This window comes from Pempheris klunzingeri, unplaced genomic scaffold, assembly GCF_042242105.1.
Source record: "Pempheris klunzingeri isolate RE-2024b unplaced genomic scaffold, fPemKlu1.hap1 Scaffold_50, whole genome shotgun sequence".
NCBI classification, from domain to species: Eukaryota; Metazoa; Chordata; class Actinopteri; order Acropomatiformes; family Pempheridae; genus Pempheris; species Pempheris klunzingeri.
In genome coordinates this window covers 120001-142723 of record NW_027254954.1, presented here as the reverse complement: position 1 = coordinate 142723, position 22723 = coordinate 120001, and the positions used below count along the sequence as shown (strand labels likewise).

The 22723-nt window shown below is 47.9% G+C and overlaps 1 protein-coding gene across 3 annotated transcripts in view; it reads right to left on the bottom strand.

Moving 5' to 3' along the window:
* Positions 1-4246: 4246 nt before the first annotated feature.
* The window catches only part of camk2a (calcium/calmodulin-dependent protein kinase II alpha), a 24157-nt gene continuing 5680 nt past the window's right edge, over positions 4247-22723 (bottom strand). The window contains exons 3-17 of one of the 3 annotated variants that reach the window (XM_070856043.1): positions 21328-21387; positions 19158-19212; positions 15147-15212; positions 14958-15030; positions 14556-14658; positions 14276-14359; positions 14077-14171; positions 13346-13468; positions 13173-13256; positions 12349-12395; positions 8750-8780; positions 8348-8396; positions 6147-6222; positions 4639-4733; positions 4247-4479 (exon numbers count right to left, since the gene is read on the bottom strand). In XM_070856043.1, coding sequence (XP_070712144.1) covers positions 4247-4479; positions 4639-4733; positions 6147-6222; positions 8348-8396; positions 8750-8780; positions 12349-12395; positions 13173-13256; positions 13346-13468; positions 14077-14171; positions 14276-14359; positions 14556-14658; positions 14958-15030; positions 15147-15212; positions 19158-19212; positions 21328-21387 — 1274 coding nt within the window. Of the gene's footprint in view, positions 4480-4638; positions 4734-6146; positions 6223-8347; positions 8401-8741; positions 8791-12348; positions 12396-13172; positions 13257-13345; positions 13469-14076; positions 14172-14275; positions 14360-14555; positions 14659-14957; positions 15031-15146; positions 15213-19157; positions 19213-21327; positions 21388-22723 lie in introns of all 3 variants that reach the window. The other 2 variants (XM_070856044.1, XM_070856042.1) reach the window with 2 other exon arrangements.

Below are 22723 nucleotides of genomic sequence, written 5' to 3'. Positions count from 1 at the left end.
ATATTAGCAGGAGCGCCGGAGTGTCCCGCTGCGCAAACATTTCAACCACAGAGAAATCAAACTTTCAAGTGTCTTAAAAGGTCAAAGTGGTTTAGAAAACACAGATTATCTAGTGTAGAAAACAGCCATTCACTCTGAGGCGCCATTTGGCGTCCCAACCGTGGCGGTCGCACTCGGCGAGATCGGCGGCGAGGCTGAAACCGACCCTGAATTTAAATAAAGCATACAATCTAAAATGTTGGCTTTTCGTTAAATAGTCCAAAAATTGCGCAGAGTTTGGTTGGTATTTGAGTTCATGTCCACAGGTATAATTCTGGGAAAACTGACCCTGAATCAGCTCCATGTTTACTGGCAAAATCCAATAATAAAAAAGTGTTACCTGTCGCAGGTGTATGTTGGACATGGTATATTTAGTGTTTAATGTACCTTTCTTTTCTAGTTGTGTTTGACTTGTAGTTTTGGTGCCTAAACCGGATCAACTATAAAATATTTAAGTCAACCACGTCTAAAAATAAGAGAACTTATTTTGATAGTTTGTCTCACGCTGGATTTGAACGCTGTTCTCCAAAATAAAAGTCCTGCATCTAAACTATTGAGCCACTACAACTAATAACATGCTTATTATTTCACTCATTTCAGTGCATCTCTTATCGTTTAATACTTCATCATTTCATCTAAACCTTCATGTGCTGTCGACTTCCTGGCTCTCGTTTCCTCACTTCCTGTTCTTATCAAGCTCTTTATTCACTGAAATTAATCAAAAAGTCATTAAAAAGTCATTTATTGCTTTATGTGTGGATTGGTGGGGCGGGGGGGGGGCTCAGCCGCCAGCTGAGTGCAGCCTCCACAGAGTGCTTCCTGAGCTGGGACGCCAAACGGCAGCAGCGGCGCCGTGGCAAACACTTCAGCGGCTCTAAAGCATCACACTGATGGAAATAATAAAGCTAATAATCACAACGTGTGTCTACAGGTGATTCACACAAGGCTAGCACTGGAAGTCTGATCCCGACGTTAAAAAGCTTTGAAATATACAAACGCGATATATCGAGAATAATAATAATAATAATAATAATAATATTGTCATCATAGTAAGAATCTGATTGTACAAAGTTCTACATTCTCCCGACGGTAAAAAGCTGCTTAAAGCCTCTGAGACGAACACAACGGGTCAAAAGTCGCAGCATATCAAAGATGGCACCGCTGGCGTTTTGTTAGCTCGCGGCTAGCAGACACCACAGCTCCCAGTGAGGAATGCTAACAAAGCTAACAAGTTCGAGTCAAGTCAGCGGAGAGCTGGAAAACAAAATGGCTGCCGCGAACGCCAAAACGCAGCGAAGACCGAAGCCAGAACACAAAACACAAAGTCAAGTCCTGCATGCAGAAAATCACATCATCTGTACAGAAAGTAAACACCATCACTGAAGAGGAAGAAACACAAGCGCTCTGTGCAGAACTCCAGTCAAAAATCTAACGTTTTTAGAGCACTGCCATCACCACAAAACCTCATATCTCCTGGAGAAGAATTCACCAACAAAACTGTTGAAAACAGCGACTGTGAGCGGGCGGGTTCACGTTTCACTTCACAAGCTGCAGCTTTTAATTAGAATCGGTTATAAATCAGAGTTATCAAACCATTAAGGCTCCTAAAAAAATAAAGCAAACAGAGATATGAGGTTTCACACAGGCCAACACATCGGGAACACCTGAGCCAGAGTGTCCTGGAGTACGGAGGCTCGGAGGGGACAAAAACAGCTTCTCTGATGTTTAATTGAATTATGAATTCAAATCAAATCCATTGCTCAATTCACTTCCTGTTTTCTTCCAATATCAATTTCACATGTGATCAAAAATGTTCAGAAATAAACTTTATCTATGATCTCATGAATGAACAAAAACACCATCAGATAAATGAGGCTGTTTCTTTTCTTCATTCGGCCTCCTTAAAGTTACTAGCATTTGGTTACCAGTAATAAAAAACATATCAAATCCAAAATAAAACCAAAATAACAGTTTTTGGGGTAAATTAAAATCAATTTCAGTAAAAACTTAAATAAAAAAAGTTTTGTTTACTGAAGTTTGTTAATTAATGTCTTCATTTAAACTTCTGGCTGGTCAGTTACTTTTGTCCCTTCTGGGACTCCGTGCTCATGAGTTTATTTTGGTTGGTGGACTTTGATCCCAGCAACAGATGACGGGTGATTGTGTCGGTGATTCTGATTGGCTGAGCGTCACTGCAGCTTTCCTGTTTTTTATAAAAAACTTCAAAACTCATTAAAACAACCAAGAGTGAGTCCTTCCTTACTTCCTTCCTTCCTCCTTCCTTCCTTCCTTCCTCCTTCCCTCATTCCTTCCTTCCTTCCTTCCTCCTTCCTCCTTCCTTCCTTCCTCCTTCCCTCATTCCTTCCTTCTTCCTTCCTTCCTCCTTCCCTCCTTCCTTCCTTCCTTCCTCCTTCCTCCTTCCTTCCTTCCTGCTTCCCTCATTCCTTCCTTCCTTCCTTCCTCCCTCCTTGGCTGTCTCACAGTTTGGATGTGGAACATTTTGTAAGTTCTTCCAGTAATGAAGAGATACTGGAGAGATGGAGTGGAGCTCGTTAGGGGACCTCGTTAAGGACCTCTTTGTTAGGACACCTGGCGGGGGGTCGGGGTGGGGGGGGCGGAGGTGTGGCCGTTCATGGAAGATCGCAGGTCGGAGAGCGGTGGAAGCTCGTGGACTCTCCGAGCCCGATGGAAGCAGAGAGATGCGCGTCCGGCGTCCAAACCTTGTCGTCGTCGTTTTCAGTATTAATCACCAATTATTGATTATCAATGATTATCGCTCCATTAGTCTGTTTGATGATGTCGGTACAGAGGCTCAGAACCCAAACATCTCAGCATCATTCATGATGAAGATGAAGATGAAGATGAAGATGAAGATGAAGATGATGATGGTGATGAAGATGATGATGGTGAAATCATGGGCACAACAACAACCGCTGGCCTCTGTCACATGTTTTCTGTGTTGCTGTTAATAGTTGAATCTTCTCTGTCAGGTGGAAACCTCGGATCTCCTGTTGGGAACTAAAGGGTAACCAAACGTTAATTAGGGGTAATTAAGGGCGGATTAAGGGGTAATTCTGTCAGGTCAGCTGTGTAGGGGGCGTCGTCCTGTGTGGAGGAAGCTAAAAACAGCTGGAGATACGAGGTTTTCACACATTGTTACAATCTGTGCAGCTGATTGGCTGATCACTGGGGGGGGCGTGACTGAAGTCAAGTCTGGATGAGCTGAACAGAGAGAGCTGATTGGTGGATTGGCTGTGCCCCGCCCTCTTCCCCCCCATCTAAAGCCTGATTAGTTGGTCTCAGACACCAGGCCTGTTGTCAATCAATCAGTTGTCAAGGCGACGGTGGCCCCATCAAGATCCGCCCACTCTGGAAGTTAACTGGAGGAACAGGAAGTAAAAAGAAAGGCATTGAAAAATCTGTGATCTCTGACCTGTTTAAACTGATCTCTGACCTGTTCAAACTGATCTCTGACCTGTTTTAAACTGATCTCTGACCTGTTCAAACTGATCTCTGACCTGTTTAAACTGATCTCTGACCTGTTCAAACTGATCTCTGACCTGTTCAAACTGATCTCTGACCTGTTTAAACTGATCTCTGACCTGTTTTAAACTGATCTCTGACCTGTTTTAAACTGATCTCTGACCTGTTTAAACTGATCTCTGACCTGTTTTAAACTGATCTCTGACCTGTTTAAACTGATCTCTGACCTGTTTTAAACTGATCTCTGACCTGTTCAAACTGATCTCTGACCTGTTTTAAACTGATCTCTGACCTGTTTAAACTGATCTCTGACCTGTTTTAAACTGATCTCTGACCTGTTTAAACTGATCTCTGATCTGTTTTAAACTGATCTCTGACCTGTTTAAACTGATCTCTGACCTGTTTAAACTGATCTCTGACCTGTTCAAACTGATCTCTGACCTGTTTTAAACTGATCTCTGACCTGTTCAAACTGATCTCTGACCTGTTTAAACTGATCTCTGACCTGTTTTAAACTGATCTCTGACCTGTTCAAACTGATCTCTGACCTGTTTAAACTGATCTCTGACCTGTTTAAACTGATCTCTGACCTGTTTTAAACTGATCTCTGACCTGTTTAAACTGATCTCTGACCTGTTTTAAACTGATCTCTGACCTGTTCAAACTGATCTCTGACCTGTTTAAACTGATCTCTGACCTGTTTAAACTGATCTCTGACCTGTCCTTACTTGCTGAGCGTGGAGGCGGCGCCAGAGCGGTGGAAGTGGACGATCTGCCACTTCCCGTCGCGGCGGTGCCACACCCTGGTCTCCTCTGATTGGGCGGTGCGAGGCGTCCCGTTGGCGTCGATGTACTGCGTCACTCTGATGTAAGCGATGCAGGCGGCCTCATCCCCGACCAGGTGGATGTGCGGGTTCAGGATGGTGGTGTGGACCGGTTTACTGTTCTTGGACCACACTGAGGGGACACAGACTGTTACCTGGGCAGGTGGGACCCTACGAATAGGTCATCATCTCTACGTGGGCACCAGGTAGGTTAATCATTGATTGCATCATTGGACATCATCTTCAACCAGAATAAGACAATCTGTCTCACAGGAAGTCTGGGTCAACTCACAGTTTTCAAAATAAAAGCGGTGGAAGTCGAGGCCTTCGACCAGATTCCCCAACGCCTCCGGCTCAAACGCCGTCACAGCCGGGTCGCACATTTTACTGAGGAGAGAGACAGACAGGTGTAACTGAGGGGAGAGAGACAGACAGACAGGTGTAACTGAGCGAAGAGAGAGACAGACAGACAGGTGTAACTGAGCGAAGAGAGAGACAGACAGACAGGTGTAACTGAGGGGAGAGAGACAGACAGACAGGTGTAACTGAGGGAAGAGAGAGACAGACAGACAGGTGTAACTGAGGGGAGAGAGACAGACAGACAGGTGTAACTGGGGGGAGAGAGACAGACAGACAGGTGTAACTGAGGGAAGAGAGAGACAAACAGACAGGTGTAACTGAGGGGAGAGAGACAGACAGACAGGTGTAACTGAGGGGAGAGAGACAGACAGACAGGTGTAACTGAGGGAAGAGAGAGACAGACAGGTGTTACTGAGGGGAGACAGACAGACAGGTGTTACTGAGGGGAGAGAAACAGACAGGTGTTACTGAGGGGAAAGAGACAGACAGGTGTAACTGAGGGGAGAGAGACAGACAAGTGTTACCGAGGGGAGAGACAGACAGGTGTTACCGAGGGGAGAGGCAGACAGGTGTTACTGAGGGGAGAGACAGACAGGTGTTACTGAGGGGAGAGAGACAGACAGGTGTAACTGAGGGGAGAGAGACAGACAGGTGTTACTGAGGGGAGAGAGACAGACAGGTGTTACTGAGGGGGGAGAGACAGACAGGTGTTACTGAGGGGAGAGACAGACAGGTGTTACTGAGGGGGGAGAGACAGACAGGTGTAACTGAGGGGAGAGAGACAGACAGACAGGTGTAACTGAGGGGAGAGAGACAGACAGACAGGTGTAACTGAGGGAAGAGAGAGACAGACAGGTGTTACTGAGGGGAGACAGACAGACAGGTGTTACTGAGGGGAGAGAAACAGACAGGTGTTACTGAGGGGAAAGAGACAGACAGGTGTAACTGAGGGGAGAGAGACAGACAAGTGTTACCGAGGGGAGAGACAGACAGGTGTTACCGAGGGGAGAGGCAGACAGGTGTTACTGAGGGGAGAGACAGACAGGTGTAACTGAGGGGAGAGAGACAGACAGGTGTTACTGAGGGGAGAGAGACAGACAGGTGTTACTGAGGGGGGAGAGACAGACAGGTGTTACTGAGGGGAGAGACAGACAGGTGTTACTGAGGGGGGAGAGACAGACAGGTGTAACTGAGGGGAGAGACAGACAGGTGTTACTGAGGGGGGAGAGACAGACAGGTGTTACTGAGGGGAGAGACAGACAGGTGTTACTGAGGGGGGAGAGGCAGACAGGTGTTACTGAGGGGGGAGAGACAGACAGGTGTTACTGAGGGGGGAGAGGCAGACAGGTGTTACTGAGGGGAGAGACAGACAGGTGTTACTGAGGGGGGAGAGGCAGACAGGTGTTACTGAGGGGGGAGAGACAGACAGGTGTTACATACGTGTAGCTCTCAAAGTCTCCGTTGCTGATCGCCTCGATGAGCTGCTCTGTCACTTTAATGATGTCCTGCTTCCTCACTGACAGACAGACAGACAGACAGACAGACAGGTTATGTAATGGTAATAATGTAACGTTCTATGTGTGTGTATTGCCATGTTTCCACTAGCTCTACTCGGCTCGGCACGGTTTGGTTGTGTTTCCATTACAGTAGCGTACCTCCTCATAGTGGGGGGGTCGTCATAGCAAGGCGGGGTGAAACTCCGGTGGCGTAATTTGTATGTGACACAAACACAACTGAGGACGTGGAGCGTTTGGTTTGTGTGGAGCCGTTCACCTCGTTCACAGGAATAATAAAAACTGTTTCCAGCTTTAAAGATTCTTGTCAACGAGTCGCTCTCATGACTCATCCAGTGACGCCGCTCCCTGGCCAATCAGAGGCCTGCAGTCTGGTGACATCACATTGTCAGCTCGACTCAGCTCGCTGGGAACCAGAGGAGGAGGTACTAAAATAGTACCTGGTGTGTGTACCTCTGTGTGTGTGTGTGTGTGTGTGTGTACCTCTGTGTGTGTGTGTGTGTGTGTGTGTGTGTACCTCTGTGTGTGTGTGTGTGTGTGTGTGTGTGTACCTCTGTGTGTGTGTGTGTGTGTGTGTGTGTGTGTACCTCTGTGTGTGTGTGTGTGTGTGTGTGTGTGTGTGTGTACCTCTGTGTGTGTGTGTGTGTGTGTGTGTGTGTACCTCTGTGTGTGTGTGTGTGTGTGTGTGTGTACCTCTGTGTGTGTGTGTGTGTGTGTGTGTGTGTGTGTGTGTACCTCTGTGTGTGTGTGTGTGTGTGTGTGTACCTCTGTGTGTGTGTGTGTGTGTGTGTGTACCTCTGTGTGTGTGTGTACCTCTGTGTGTGTGTGTGTGTGTGTGTGTGTGTGTGTACCTCTGTGTGTGTGTGTGTGTGTGTGTACCTCTGTGTGTGTGTGTGTGTGTACCTCTGTGTGTGTGTGTGTGTGTGTGTGTGTGTGTGTACCTCTGTGTGTGTGTGTGTGTGTGTGTACCTCTGTGTGTGTGTGTACCTCTGTGTGTGTGTGTGTGTGTGTGTGTGTACCTCTGTGTGTGTGTGTGTACCTCTGTGTGTGTGTACCTCTGTGTGTGTGTGTGTACCTCTGTGTGTGTGTGTGTGTGTGTGTGTGTGTGTGTACCTCTGTGTGTGTGTGTGTGTGTGTACCTCTGTGTGTGTGTGTGTGTGTGTGTACCTCTGTGTGTGTGTGTGTGTACCTCTGTGTGTGTGTGTACCTCTGTGTGTGTGTGTGTGTGTGTGTGTGTGTGTGTGTGTACCTCTGTGTGTGTGTGTGTGTACCTCTGTGTGTGTGTACCTCTGTGTGTGTGTGTGTGTGTGTGTGTGTGTGTGTGTGTGTGTACCTCTGTGTGTGTGTACCTATGTGTGTGTGTGTGTGTGTGTGTGTGTGTGTGTGTGTGTGTACCTCTGTGTGTGTGTACCTCTGTGTGTGTGTGTGTGTGTGTGTGTGTGTGTACCTCTGTGTGTGTGTGTGTGTGTGTACCTCTGTGTGTGTGTGTGTACCTCTGTGTGTGTGTACCTCTGTGTGTGTGTACCTCTGTGTGTGTGTGTGTGTGTGTGTGTGTGTGTGTGTGTGTGTGTGTGTATCTCTGTGTGTGTATACCTCTGTGTGTGTGTGTGTGTGTGTGTGTGTGTGTACCTCTGTGTGTGTGTGTGTGTGTGTGTGTGTGTGTGTGTGTGTGTACCTCTGTGTGTGTGTGTACCTCTGTGTGTGTGTGTGTGTGTGTGTGTGTACCTCTGTGTGTACCTCTGTGTGTGTGTGTACCTCTGTGTGTACCTGTGTGTGTGTGTGTACCTGTGTGTGTGTGTGTGTACCTCTGTGTGTGTGTGTGTGTGTGTGTGTGTGTACCTGTGTGTGTGTGTGTGTGTACCTCTGTGTGTGTGTGTGTGTGTACCTCTGTGTGTGTGTGTGTGTACCTGTGTGTGTGTGTGTGTACCTCTGTGTGTACCTGTGTGTGTGTGTGTGTGTGTGTGTGTGTGTGTACCTCTGTGTGTGTGTGTACCTGTGTGTGTGTGTGTGTGTGTGTGTGTGTGTGTGTGTGTGTGTGTGTACCTCTGTGTGTACCTGTGTGTGTGTGTGTGTGTGTGTGTGTGTGTGTGTGTGTGTGTGTGTGTGTGTGTGTGTGTGTGTGTGTACCTCTGGTGTCTTCGTCCTCGATGGTTGTGTTTGTGCTCTCTGATGATTCCTGAAACAACAACAGTCACAGCACTGATTCATGATGTCACTTCCTGTTTGATTTCTTCTTCTACTGATTATTTCAGACTGCTCTCAGAGCCTCATCCACACAAACAACACCAGGTGTCCCCTGATTGGCTGATGAACCCCCAGCCTATCAGAGGACAGACACTTGTTTGTTGACTTCCTGTGTCCGTTTGTTAAAGTTAAGGAAAGTTTGTACGACTCATTCATGTCGTGTTAAGTTAACGTTAAAGTTGTTCACCATCTTAGCTTAGCATGTTAGCATGCTAATATTAGCCAATCAGCAGTAAAGATAATAATGATAACAACAGTAGTTAATGAGTAATAGTCAGTCGTCACCTTGACGCCGTCGGCCTTCTTGTTGCTTCCACTCTTTCCTCCTGAACGAGGGATGAGGATGAAGAGAAAGAGAAGCAGCAGAGTCAGAAAAAAAGGAACAAACGCAGAGAAGAGGAGAGATGGCATCGTACCAATGGCCCAGAGACGGGTTAGACAGGAAGCACTTCAAAATAAAACGGCGGCAAACCAACAGCACAGAACAAAACGTTTTACAGCTAAAAGAGGAAACAAAAACGTGTCAAATAAAAGACGAGTCACAAGTTTTCCTCCAAAACAAGAAAAATCCAGGTAAACAATCCAACTCTGCTTCTGGTTTGTCTGTCTGTCTGCCTGTCTGTCTGTCTTTCTGTTTCTCTGTCTGTCTGCCTGTCTCTCTGCCTGTCTCTCTGCCTGTCTGTCTGTCTCAGCACAGATATCCAGGGGGCAGACAGACAGACGGGTGGAGGGAGGTTCTGCTCTGACATGTGACTCAGACAGTTGAGGCCAAATTTAGTTTGAGCTTCAGATAGCTGGAGAGCAGAAACATTCTGGACGTCAGCTGACTCTCTGGACGTCAGCTGACCCTCTGGACCGTCAGCTGACCCTCTGGACGTCAGCTGACCTTCTGGACGTCAGCTGATCCTCTGAGATGTCAGCTGACCTTCTGGACGTCAGCTGATCCTCTGAGATGTCAGCTGACTCTCTGGACCGTCAGCTGACCCTCTGGACCGTCAGCTGACCCTCTGGACTGTCAGCTGACCCTCTGGACCATCAGCTGACCCTCTGGACCGTCAGCTGACCCTCTGAGATGTCAGCTGACCCTCTGGACCGTCAGCTGACCCTCTGGACCGTCAGCTGACCCTCTGGACGTCAGCTGATCCTTTGAGATGTCAGCTGACCCTCTGGACGTCAGCTGACCCTCTGGACTGTCAGCTGACCCTCTGGACCGTCAGCTGACCCTCTGAAATGTCAGCTGACCCTCTGGACCGTCAGCTGACCCTCTGAAATGTCAGCTGACCCTCTGGACCGTCAGCTGACCCTCTGGACCGTCAGCTGACCCTCTGGACCGTCAGCTGACCCTCTGAGATGTCAGCTGACCCTGTCAGTTGTAGTGGCTACCAACACCAACGGTCGCACTGCTGCCATTTGGGCGCGACCCATTTCGCCACAGGGTGGCGAACCAATCAGAGGAGGGAAAAAGAAAACCAAGCGTAACTTCCAGCTCCAAAAAACCATGACGGCGATGACGGAACGCCAAAGTTGAGGTTTGAGAACGGCAGCCCACAAACCAACTCGGGGGTGTCATGGTGGCCACGCCCACTGCTGATATCATTCTATCACGTCTTTGTATCGTGTTTATTTCTGTATTTTATATTCATCTTATTTTTATTTGGTTAATATCCTCAGATATCCTCATGCTCTCCCCTCTGCCCCCGGCCCCCCCTCGGTGGTTTCCATGCTATCTATAGGTCGGTGGCTGAGTGTGTTTGAAACTTTATGACAGCTGCTTCACACACACACACACACCGTCAGTGTTAACGTGTTAATCGCCTGTAAGCCGGCAGCTGATTGGCTGCTCTGTGACAGTTTAACCTGCTCCTGTAGGTCGACCTCTGACACACACTGCTCATCAGACACCAGACGGAAGAACACAGCAGCTGGAACACGAGGACAGAATGAAGTGTGACGGTGTGGGACAGAAACACTGAGCTGCAGGTCAAAGGTCACGTGGTCTGTCTGAGTCTAAAGCTAGACTGTCCACAGTCTCTGGTGTGAGTCCATGTTTGGTCCATGTAGAGTCCATGTTGAGTCCATGTTGAGTCCATGTTGAGTCCATGTTGAGTCCATGTAGAGTCCATGTTTGGTCCATGTAGAGTCCAAGTAGAGTCCATGTTGAGTCCATGTTGAGTCCATGTTGGGTCCATGTTGAGTCCATGTTGGGTCCATGTTGGGTCCATGTTGAGTCCATGTTGGGTCCATGTTGGGTCCATGTTGAGTCCATGTAAAGTCCATGTAGAGTCCATGTTTAGTCCATGTAGAGTCCATGTTTAGTCCATGTAGAGTCCATGTTTAGTCCATGTAGAGTCCATGTTTAGTCCATGTTGAGTCCATGTAGAGTCCATGTAGAGTTCATGTTTAGTCCATGTTGAGTCCATGTTGAGTCCATGTAGAGTCCATGTAGAGTCCATGTTGGGTCCATGTTTAGTCCATGTAGAGTCCATGTTGAGTCCATGTTTGGTCCATGTTTGGTCCATGTAGAGTCCATGTTGAGTCCATGTTGAGTCCATGTTGAGTCCATGTAGAGTCCATGTTGGGTCCATGTTGGGTCCATGTTTAGTCCATGTAGAGTCCATGTTGAGTCCATGTAGAGTCCATGTTGAGTCCATGTAGAGTCCATGTTGAGTCCATGTTGAGTCCATGTTGGGTCCATGTTGAGTCCATGTTTGGTCCATGTTGAGTCCATGTTGAGTCCATGTTTGGTCCATGTAGAGTCCATGTTGGGTCCATGTTGGGTCCATGTTGAGTCCATGTAGAGTCCATGTTGAGTCCATGTTGGGTCCATGTAGAGTCCATGTTGGGTCCATGTTGAGTCCATGTTGGGTCCATGTTGGGTCCATGTTGAGTCCATGTTGAGTCCATGTTGAGTCCATGTAGAGTCCATGTAGAGTCCATGTTGGGTCCATGTTGGGTCCATGTTGGGTCCATGTTGAGTCCATGTTGAGTCCATGTTGGGTCCATGTTGGGTCCATGTTGGGTCCATGTAGAGTCCATGTTGAGTCCATGTTGGGTCCATGTTGAGTCCATGTAGAGTCCATGTTGGGTCCATGTAGAGTCCATGTTGGGTCCATGTTGGGTCCATGTTGAGTCCATGTTGAGTCCATGTTGGGTCCATGTTGGGTCCATGTTGGGTCCATGTAGAGTCCATGTTGAGTCCATGTTGGGTCCATGTTGAGTCCATGTTGAGTCCATGTTGGGTCCATGTAGAGTCCATGTTGGGTCCATGTTGGGTCCATGTTGGGTCCATGTAGAGTCCATGTTGAGTCCATGTTGAGTCCATGTAGAGTCCATGTTGGGTCCATGTTGGGTCCATGTAGAGTCCATGTTGAGTCCATGTAGAGTCCATGTTGAGTCCATGTAGAGTCCATGTTGAGTCCATGTTTGTCTGAACGGGACTGAAAACGACTCCTTTAGATTTGGATCCTCTGGTGACATCACATGCAGGCATCTGTCGGTCACGTGACCTCCTCTAGCTCATCAGCAAGTTGATGGCCCCGCCCACTAAGAACCTGAGTCCACCTGGCTGTCATCCATCGTTGTTACCTGGTCGCCCCCCCTTGTTGTTACCATGGTAACACCAACAGTCTTCATGCTGTATCGTGTTCATCTGCTGGTGACTGACTGTTATATTAGTGGACCTGTCTTCAGGCCGTGATGTCACACTGCAGTCACATGATGCAAAGTGTACGTCAGAGTCAGCTGGTGCTGACGGCTTGCTGATTGGTCAGTCAGAGGTCACAACTACGTCAGAACACAGGTCATGTGACTCATGGGACTCTCCACCTGGAGACAGGTGACTCTGACCTTTGACCCCCAGGAGGAGACAAGAGGAGCTGCTGGACTCACCTGAGAAATTCCTGGTGGCCAACATGGTGGTCAGGATGGCTCCCTGAAGGAAAGGAAAAGAGTGTTTAACCTCCGCAGAGGACAAACCAGCAGCTCCTGTCTGCAGAGGACGAACCCCTGGATGTTCAGACATCAGCTCCTGTCTGCAGAGGACGAACCCCTGGATGTTCAGACAGCAGCTCCTGTCTGCAGAGGACGAACCCCTGGATGTTCAGACATCAGCTCCTGTCTGCAGAGGACGAACCCCTGGATGTTCAGACAGCAGCTCCTGTCTGCAGAGGACGAACCCCTGGATGTTCAGACAGCAGCTCCTGTCTGCAGAGGACGAACCCCTGGATGTTCAGACAGCAGCTCCTGTCTGCAGAGGACGAACCCCTGGATGTTCAGACAGCAGCTCCTGTCTGCAGAGGACGAACCCCTGGATGTTCAGACAGCAGCTCCTGTCTGCAGAGGACGAACCCCTGGATGTTCAGACAGCAGCTCCTGTCTGCAGAGGACGAACCCCTGGATGTTCAGACAGCAGCTCCTGTCTGCAGAGGATGAACCCCTGGATGTTCAGACAGCAGCTCCTGTCTGCAGAGGATGAACCCCTGGATGTTCAGACAGCAGCTCCTGTCTGCAGAGGATGAACCCCTGGATGTTCAGACTATCAGTGGATCACTGAGAGACTGAAGGAACTTTAAAAACAGACAGGTTCTCTATGAGGTTCTCTGGAGGATTCAACATGAGCTCCATGTCTGTGGGGTTAGGGTTCACACAGTGAGGAGGAGGAGGAGGAGGAGGAGGAGGAGGAGGAGGAGGAGCTCTGACCCCGGCTCACCTTGAGTTTCCTCCTGGCGTTGAACTTCTTCAGACACTCGACCGTCTCCTGTCTGTGCATGCAGGACGCCACCGTGGAGCGATGCTGGGAGGAAGAGCACAGATCGATCGTCATCGTCATGACAACAGTGAGACCAGAGTGACTGAACACAGGTGAAGGTGACGGAGGCTCACAGAGATCCACGGGTGTTTGAGCGCCTCGGCCGCTGTGATCCGCTTGGACGGGTTGATGGTCAACATCTTATTGATGAGGTCTTTGGCTTCAGGAGTCACTGTGTCCCATTCTGGAGAGGGAAACTAGGAGGAGGAGGAGGAGAGGAGGAGAGGAGGAGGAGGAGAGGGAAGAGGAGGAGGAGAGGAGGAGAGGAGGAGGAGGAGAGGGAAGAGGAGGAGGAGGAGGAGGAGAGGAGGAGGAGAGGGAGGGGGAGAGGGAGGGGGAGAGGAGGAGGAGGAGGAGAGGAGGCGGAGGAGGAGAGGAGGAGGAGGAGGAGGAGGAGGAGAGGGAGGAGAGGAGGAGGAGGAGGAGGAGAGGGAGGAGAGGAGGCGGAGAGGAGGCGGAGGAGGAGAGGAGGAGAGGAGGAGGAGGAGGAGGAGAGGAGGCGGAGGAGGAGAGGAGGAGAGGAGGAGGAGGAGGAGGAGAGGGAGGAGGAGGAGAGGGAAGAGGAGGAGGAGAGGAGGAGGAGGAGAGGGAAGAGGAGGAGGAGAGGAGGAGAGGAGGAGAGGAGGAGGAGGAGAGGGAGGAGGAGAGGAGGAGGAGAGGGAGGAGAGGAGGAGAGGAGGAGGAGGAGGAGAGGAGGAGGAGGAGGAGAGGGAGGAGAGGAGGAGGAGGAGGAGGAGGTGGTCACACACTGGCTAATGACTACAGGTGCAGAGTCATGTGACAGGTGCAGAGTCATGTGACCTACGTCATAAGCTCCAGCTTTAATCTGCTGGTAGAGACGATGTTGATCTTCATCCCAGAATGGAGGATAACCGACCAATAAGATGTAGAGGATCACACCTGGGAGAGCAGAAACAAGAGCACACCTGAGAGAGGAGGCAAGGACACAAGCAGAGGAAACAAGGTGACAGTGGAGGAGACAGGAGAGCAGAGTGGGGTCTGACCACAGGCCCAGAGGTCCACTGCTTTGCCGTACGGATCCTTCCTCAGAACCTCAGGAGACAGATAACCAGGGGTCCCCGCAAACCCTGAAAACACACGCACACGTATGTACAGCTGAGCGAACACGTCAGACAACAGTCCCAGAGAAACACGTGAATAAAGAAGAATAAAGGGGAACAGATCAAACAATGTCCAAATAAAAAAAAAACACAGAGACGTAAAAAGTTAGTGACAGACTGTAGTACTAGTAGTAGTAGTACTGCAGTATTTGTGAGTTCTCACCAAACCAGGCCTGCTGGTCTCCCTCCACCTCGATGGCGAGGCCGAAGTCGGCCAGTTTCACCGCCGCTCCTTTAGACTTGGAGGCCAGCAGCAGGTTCTCTGGCTGGACACACAGGACAGATGCTAACATGCTAACTCTCCCACTGGTTAACATGGGAGATGCTAACAATGCTAACAGTAGGACAACACCTGCACCTGCTGCAACCGGTGATGTCACCGTGTACTGGGGTACACCTGTGCATCACTGCAGCAGGTGAGACGTAAAGTGTGAGGCATTTTGAAAGAAGAGGAGCCAATAGGAGCTGAGAGCCACAGACAGGAAGTGAGACAGCATTTAGAGACGGACCCACGTGTCTGAACATGGAGAACCAATCAGAGTGAGACATCGTGACCTTTAGGTACCTTCAGGTCTCGGTGGACCACGCCCATCTGGTGACAGTGGAGCACCGCCTCCAAAATCTGCTGGATACAATGACTGTAGACAAGCAGACAGACAGGCAGACAGACAGGCAGGTAGAAATGGTCAGCGGCCTGAGCTCTAAGGTCAGCCGGGGGTCGGAGGGGGACAGACAGGTGATGGAGGGTTCCTACCTGGCATCAGCTTCACTGTAATATTCTCTGGCTACTATGTCTTCAAATAACTCTCCACCTGTGACCCTGAGACAGAGAGAGAGAACGTAAGGAACCAGAACAGAACACAACACAACAGAACACAATAGAACGGAACAGAACACAACAGAACGGAACAGAACACAACACAACACAACACAACACAACACAACACAATAGAACGGAACAGAACACAACACAACACAACACAACACAATAGAACGGAACAGAACACAACACAACACAACAGAACAGAACAGAACAGAACAGAACAGAACAGAACAGAACAGAACAGAACAGAACAGAACAGAACACAATAGAACGGAACAGAACACAACACAACACAACACAACAGAACGGAACAGAACACAACACAACACAACACAACACAACACAACACAACACAACACAACACAATAGAACGGAACAGAACACAACACAACACAACAGAACAGAACACAACACAACACAACACAACACAACACAACAGAACGGAACAGAACACAACACAACACAACAGAACAGAACAGAACACAACACAACACAACACAACACAACACAACACAACACAACACAATAGAACGGAACAGAACACAACACAACACAACAGAACAGAACAGAACACAACACAACACAACACAACACAACAGAACGGAACAGAACACAACACAACACAACACAACAGAACAGAACACAACACAACACAACACAACACAACACAACACAACACAACACAACACAACACAATAGAACGGAACAGAACACAACACAACACAACACAACACAACACAATAGAACGGAACAGAACACAACAGAACGGAACAGAACAGAACACAACACAACACAACACAACACAACACAACAGAACGGAACAGAACACAACACAACACAAGACAACAGAACAGAACAGAACACAACAGAACGGAACAGAACACAACACAACACAAGACAACAGAACAGAACAGAACACAACAGAACGGAACACAACACAACACAACACAACACAACACAACACAACACAACACAACACAACAGAACACAACAGAACGGAACAGAACAGAACAGAACACAACACAACACAACACAACAGAACGGAACACAGCAGAACGGAACAGAACACAACACAACACAACGGAACACAACGGAACACAACACAACAGAACACAACAGAACACAACACAATAGAACGGAACAGAACACAACAGAACACAACACAACACAACACAACAGAACGGAACAGAACGGAACAGAACAGAACAGAACACAACACAACACAACAGAACGGAACAGAACACAACACAACACAACACAACAGAACGGAACAGAACACAACACAACACAACACAACACAACACAATAGAACGGAACAGAACAGAACACAACACAACACAACACAACGGAACAGAACACAACAGAACACAACAGAACACAACAGAACGGAACAGAACACAACACAACACAACACAACACAACACAACAGAACACAACAGAACGGAACACAACACAACACAACACAACAGAACGGAACAGAACACAACAGAACACAACACAACACAACAGAACGGAACAGAACACAACACAACACAACACAACACAACACAACACAACACAACACAACACAAAGGAACAGAACACAACAGAACACAACAGAACGGAACAGAACACAACAGAACACAACAGAACGGAACACAACACAACACAACACAACACAACACAACAGAACGGAACAGAACACAACACAACACAATAGAACGGAACAGAACACAACAGAACGGAACAGAACACAACACAACACAACACAACGCAACACAACAGAACGGAACAGAACACAACAGAACACAACAGAACGGAACAGAACACAACACAAGACAACAGAACACAACAGAACGGAACAGAACACAACACAACACAATAGAACGGAACAGAACACAACAGAACGGAACAGAACACAACACAACACAACACAACGCAACACAACAGAACGGAACAGAACACAACAGAACACAACAGAACGGAACAGAACACAACACAACACAACAGGACGGAACAGAACAGAACACAACAGAACACAACAGAACACAACAGAACGGAACACAACACAACACAACACAACAGAACGGAACACAGCAGAACGGAACAGAACACAACACAACACAACACAACACAACACAACAGAACAGAACAGAACAGAACACAACACAACACAACAGAACAGAACACAATAGAACGGAACACAACACAACACAACACAACACAACACAACACAACACAACACAACACAACACAACACAACAGAACACAACAGAACGGAACAGAACAAAACACAACAGAACACAACACAACAGAACACAACACAACAGAACGGAACGGAACAGAACAGAACACAACACAACACAACACAACACAACAGAACGGAACACAACACAACACAACACAACACAACAGAACGGAACAGAACACAACAGAACGGAACAGAACACAACACAACACAACACAACACAACACAACGGAACAGAACAGAACAGAACAGAACAGAACAGAACAGAACGGAACAGAACAGAACACAACAGAACGGAACAGAACGGAACACAACACAACACAACAGAACGGAACACAGCAGAACGGAACAGAACACAACACAACACAACACAACGGAACACAACAGAACACAACAGAACACAACACAACACAACAGAACAGAACACAATAGAACGGAACAGAACAGAACAGAACACAACACAGCACAACACAACACAACACAACACAACACAACACAACACAACACAACACAACGGAACAGAACAAAACAGAACAGAACACAACAGAACGGAACAGAAAAGAACACAACAGAACACAACAGAACAGAACGGAACACAACACAACACAACACAATGGAACACAACAGAACACAACACAACACAACACAACGCAACACAACACAACACAACACAACAGAACACAACAGAACACAACAGAACGGAACAGAACAGAACACAACACAACAGAACAGAACACAATAGAACGGAACACAACAGAACGGAACAGAAAAGAACACAACAGAACACAACAGAACAGAACACAACAGAACGGAACACAACACAACACAACACAATGGAACACAACAGAACACAACACAACACAACACAACGCAACACAACACAACACAACACAACACAACAGAACACAACAGAACGGAACAGAACAAAACACAACAGAACACAACACAACAGAACACAACACAACAGAACGGAACGGAACAGAACACAACACAACACAACACAACACAACACAACAGAACGGAACACAACACAACACAACACAACACAACAGAACGGAACAGAACACAACAGAACGGAACAGAACACAACACAACACAACACAACGGAACAGAACAGAACAGAACAGAACAGAACAGAACAGAACAGAACAGAACACAACAGAACGGAACAGAACAGAACACAACAGAACGGAACAGAACGGAACACAACACAACACAACAGAACGGAACACAGCAGAACGGAACAGAACACAACACAACACAACACAACGGAACACAACAGAACACAACAGAACACAACACAACACAACAGAACAGAACACAATAGAACGGAACAGAACAGAACACAACACAACACAGCACAACACAACACAACACAACACAACACAACACAACACAACACAACACAACACAACACAACAGAACGGAACAGAACAAAACAGAACAGAACACAACAGAACGGAACAGAAAAGAACACAACAGAACACAACAGAACGGAACACAACACAACACAACACAATGGAACACAACAGAACACAACACAACACAACAGAACACAACACAACACAACACAACACAACACAACACAACACAACACAACACAACACAACACAACACAACACAACACATTATAATGTAAGAATACACACCCCCTCAGGGTTTCACAGGACAGAACAGAGGAACAGAGGAAGAGAACCGACTAGAACAGGACTCACAGGTCAAAGATGAGGTAATGGTGCGCCTCCTCTGAAATGCTGTCATGTAGCCGAACTGAAAAATAAACAGAAAACTGGTAACTAGCTGGTTAGCTGAAGATAACTAGCTTAGCATAAAGGAAGCTAGCTAGTACAGAGGAGCTCGGTTAGCAGATCTCAGGAGCTTCTCTGAGTACTCAGTGAAGTATCTGATGACACTGACGGTAATCATAGCTGCTGTCAGCCTGCAGGGGGCGCCACACTGACTAACACACATTCACACACGGGAATTAAATACGACTCCATCGTGTTGATCAGAGATGCCGTTACAGTTACAGTTGCAGTTGCAGTTGCAGTTACAGTTGCAGCTACAGTTACAGTTACAGTTACAGTTGCAGTTACAGTTGCAGAACTGACGACATGAAGGAGGATGTTAGTACTTTACAGTGTGGTATTAGTACTTTTACTGCAGCTGGATGACTGAAGAGTCTGTTTCTGCTCCCAATGTAGAAACTCTGCATAGATTGTATAATAGGATATATAACAGGCTGCTGCCCACACACACACACACACACACACACACACACACACACACACACACACACACACACTCACCTGTGTGGAAGCACTCAGAAAGAAATAATCAGGTTTTTCTCTCAAAACACCCCCACACAGTACAGTGTGTGTGTGTGGGAGGAGAGAGGGTTTTGATGCCTTCACCTAAGGACACTGTTGCCTAGCAACACACACACACACACACACACACACACACATACAGACACACACACACACACACACACACACACACACATACAGACACACACACACACACACACACACACACACACATATACAGACATACCCTGTGTCGCCCTTGGTGTGATCTCGGTGTGATCTCAGTGTGATCTCAGTGTGATCCCAGTGTGAGCAGGTGATCTCAGTGTGATCTCAGTGTGATCCCAGTGTGATCCCAGTGTGAGCCGGTGATCTCAGTGTGATCTCAGTGTGATCCCGGTGTGATCCCAGTGTGATCCCAGTGTGATCTCGGTGTGATCTCAGTGTGATCCCAGAGTGATCCCAGTGTGAGCAGGTGATCTCAGTGTGATCTTGGTGTGATCTCAGTGTGATCCCAGTGTGATCCCAGTGTGAGCAGGTGAACCCTTCACTCTAAGAGAACTGAATGAAACAGTGTTCATGTGTACTGTTTTAAACAGACCTCCAGACCTCGAACTGCTGTTGGCAGCTACAGTGTTAGAAAAACTGCAAGCAACATCAGGAGCTGGTGGAGAAAACCACTTCCAGATAAACGATAGTGAAGCTGCCAGTTCAGATTTGTCTTTGGTCTTTGACACGATCGATCACACTATCGATCGATCACAGTTACTGATCACTGTTAGAAACACATTTAAAGCAGCAGAAGAAGAACCGCAGCCTGTTTGATCCTGTTAGAAGCTCCAACATCAGTTTAACGACCAAACCAGCTAAACCTGAGCAGGAACACTCAGCAGGAGGAACTCTGAAACGCTCCTGATGGAGGTGGAGGAACATGGAGGAACATGGAGGAAACGTGGACCACAGCTGTGGAGACGAGCCTGATGGGTTGTACAATGACACTCAGCTCTGTGGCCTCTCAGGTTTATCTGCTCCATCAGCTGCTCATAGAAGAACCTTTTCCACAAACCTTGGTGTCATTTTTGACTACCAGCTGAAAAACATATGTTATTCACGTCCTCTATTTCCACGTGAGGAACATCTCAAGAATACCAAAAATACCACTATTACCCTTCCAGTGGTTGGCAATGTTTACCCCCGCCCTGGTGTCCACCCTGCTTAGATTACAGCTGTTAACCAGCTGAGTTAGTCCACAAGTCCGCAGCCAAATCAGTCAGTCAGACCTCAGACCTGGTTCTGATGTCCTCCACTGGCCTCTGGTCAAATGAAGCATTCACTTCACTGAATGGTCACTGATGATATCATCATCATGTCGCTGTTCTGTTGCTGTCATGTTATTAAATGTCTTCGCTTTTAACATTTCAGCCTTTTGAAAAGATCTTTGGAACCTAGAATGTGAAAGGTGCTGTGATAACAGAACCGACTGGTAATGCAGTCGTAGGAACCTCAGCAGTACCAACAGTAGTACCTGTACCTAATATGTACTTGTAGTATCAGTATGTGTAGCAGAAGTACTCACCGATGTTGGGGTGCTTCAGTAAACGACAGATTCGAGCTTCACGGTCCAACTTCTGATGATCTGAAACACACAAAAACACACTGATCGGTGATCAGAGATTGTTCGGACCGTCTGATGTCGACCAATCAGAGCCATGAACGCCCTGAGGGCTGCTGCCTGATTGGATGTCTCAGCCAAGAGTCGTGGAGCTGCAGATGCCCTGAGAGGTCATAGCAGAGGGAAAGGTACTGCTAATGTTAGCACATATGCTAACGTAGCGAACACACATTAATGTCATACTGCAGTCTCTCTGAAGATAGAGAAGATCTGACTGGACCAGGGGTTAGGGTAGGTTAGGTTAGGGTAGGGTAGGGTTAAGTTAGGTTAGGTTAGGGTAGGGTAGGTTAGGTTAGGGTAGGGTAGGGTAGAGTAGGGTAGGTTAGGGTAGGGTAGGTTAGGGTAGGGTAGGTTAGGTTAGGTTAGGGTAGGGTAGGGTAGGGTAGGGTAGGGTAGGTTAGGGTAGGTTAGGTTAGGTTAGGTTAGGTTAGGTTAGGGTAGGGTAGGGTAGGGTAGGGTAGGGTAGGGTAGGGTAGGGTTAAGTTAGGTTAGGGTAGGGTAGGGTAGGGTAGGGTTAAGTTAGGTTAGGTTAGGGTAGGGTAGGGTAGGGTAGGGTTAAGTTAGGTTAGGTTAGGGTAGGGTAGGGTAGGGTAGGGTTAAGTTAGGTTAGGGTAGGGTAGGGTAGGGTAGGGTAGGGTAGGGTAGGGTTAAGTTAGGTTAGGTTAGGGTAGGGTAGGGTAGGGTAGGGTAGGGTAGGGTAGGGTTAAGTTAGGTTAGGTTAGGTTAGGTTAGGGTAGGGTAGGGTAGGTTAGGGTAGGGTAGGGTAGGGTAGGGTAGGGTAGGTTAGGTTAGGGTAGGGTAGGGTAGGGTAGGGTAGGGTAGGGTAGGGTAGGGTAGTGTGTTCTAAAAGAACACACAACAGCTAAGGAGCTCATCAAAGAGCAAGTGTGGGACCTGCTGCAGTCTGTGTGTGTGTGTGTGTGTCTGTGCATCATTATGTTCTCAGTTCAGCTGAACCTCTCAGGCCGTCTCCAGCTGGGAGCACAGACTGATCTCAGATCAGGGAGCACAGACTGATCTCAGATCAGGGAGCACAGACTGATCTCAGATCAGAATCTGCTGAGAACAGAAACGCTCTCAGACATCAGAGCTGGAATATATCAACATGTAGAAGCAAAGAGCTGCAGCAGAGTTTCCCTCTGCAGGAAGTCACAGCAACCAATAAAGATGATGATCACTGACGGTCACTGACGATCACTGACGGTCACTGACGATCACTGACGATCACTGGTGATCACTGACGGTCACTGACGATCACTGACGGTCACTGACGATCACTGACGATCACTGACGGTCACTG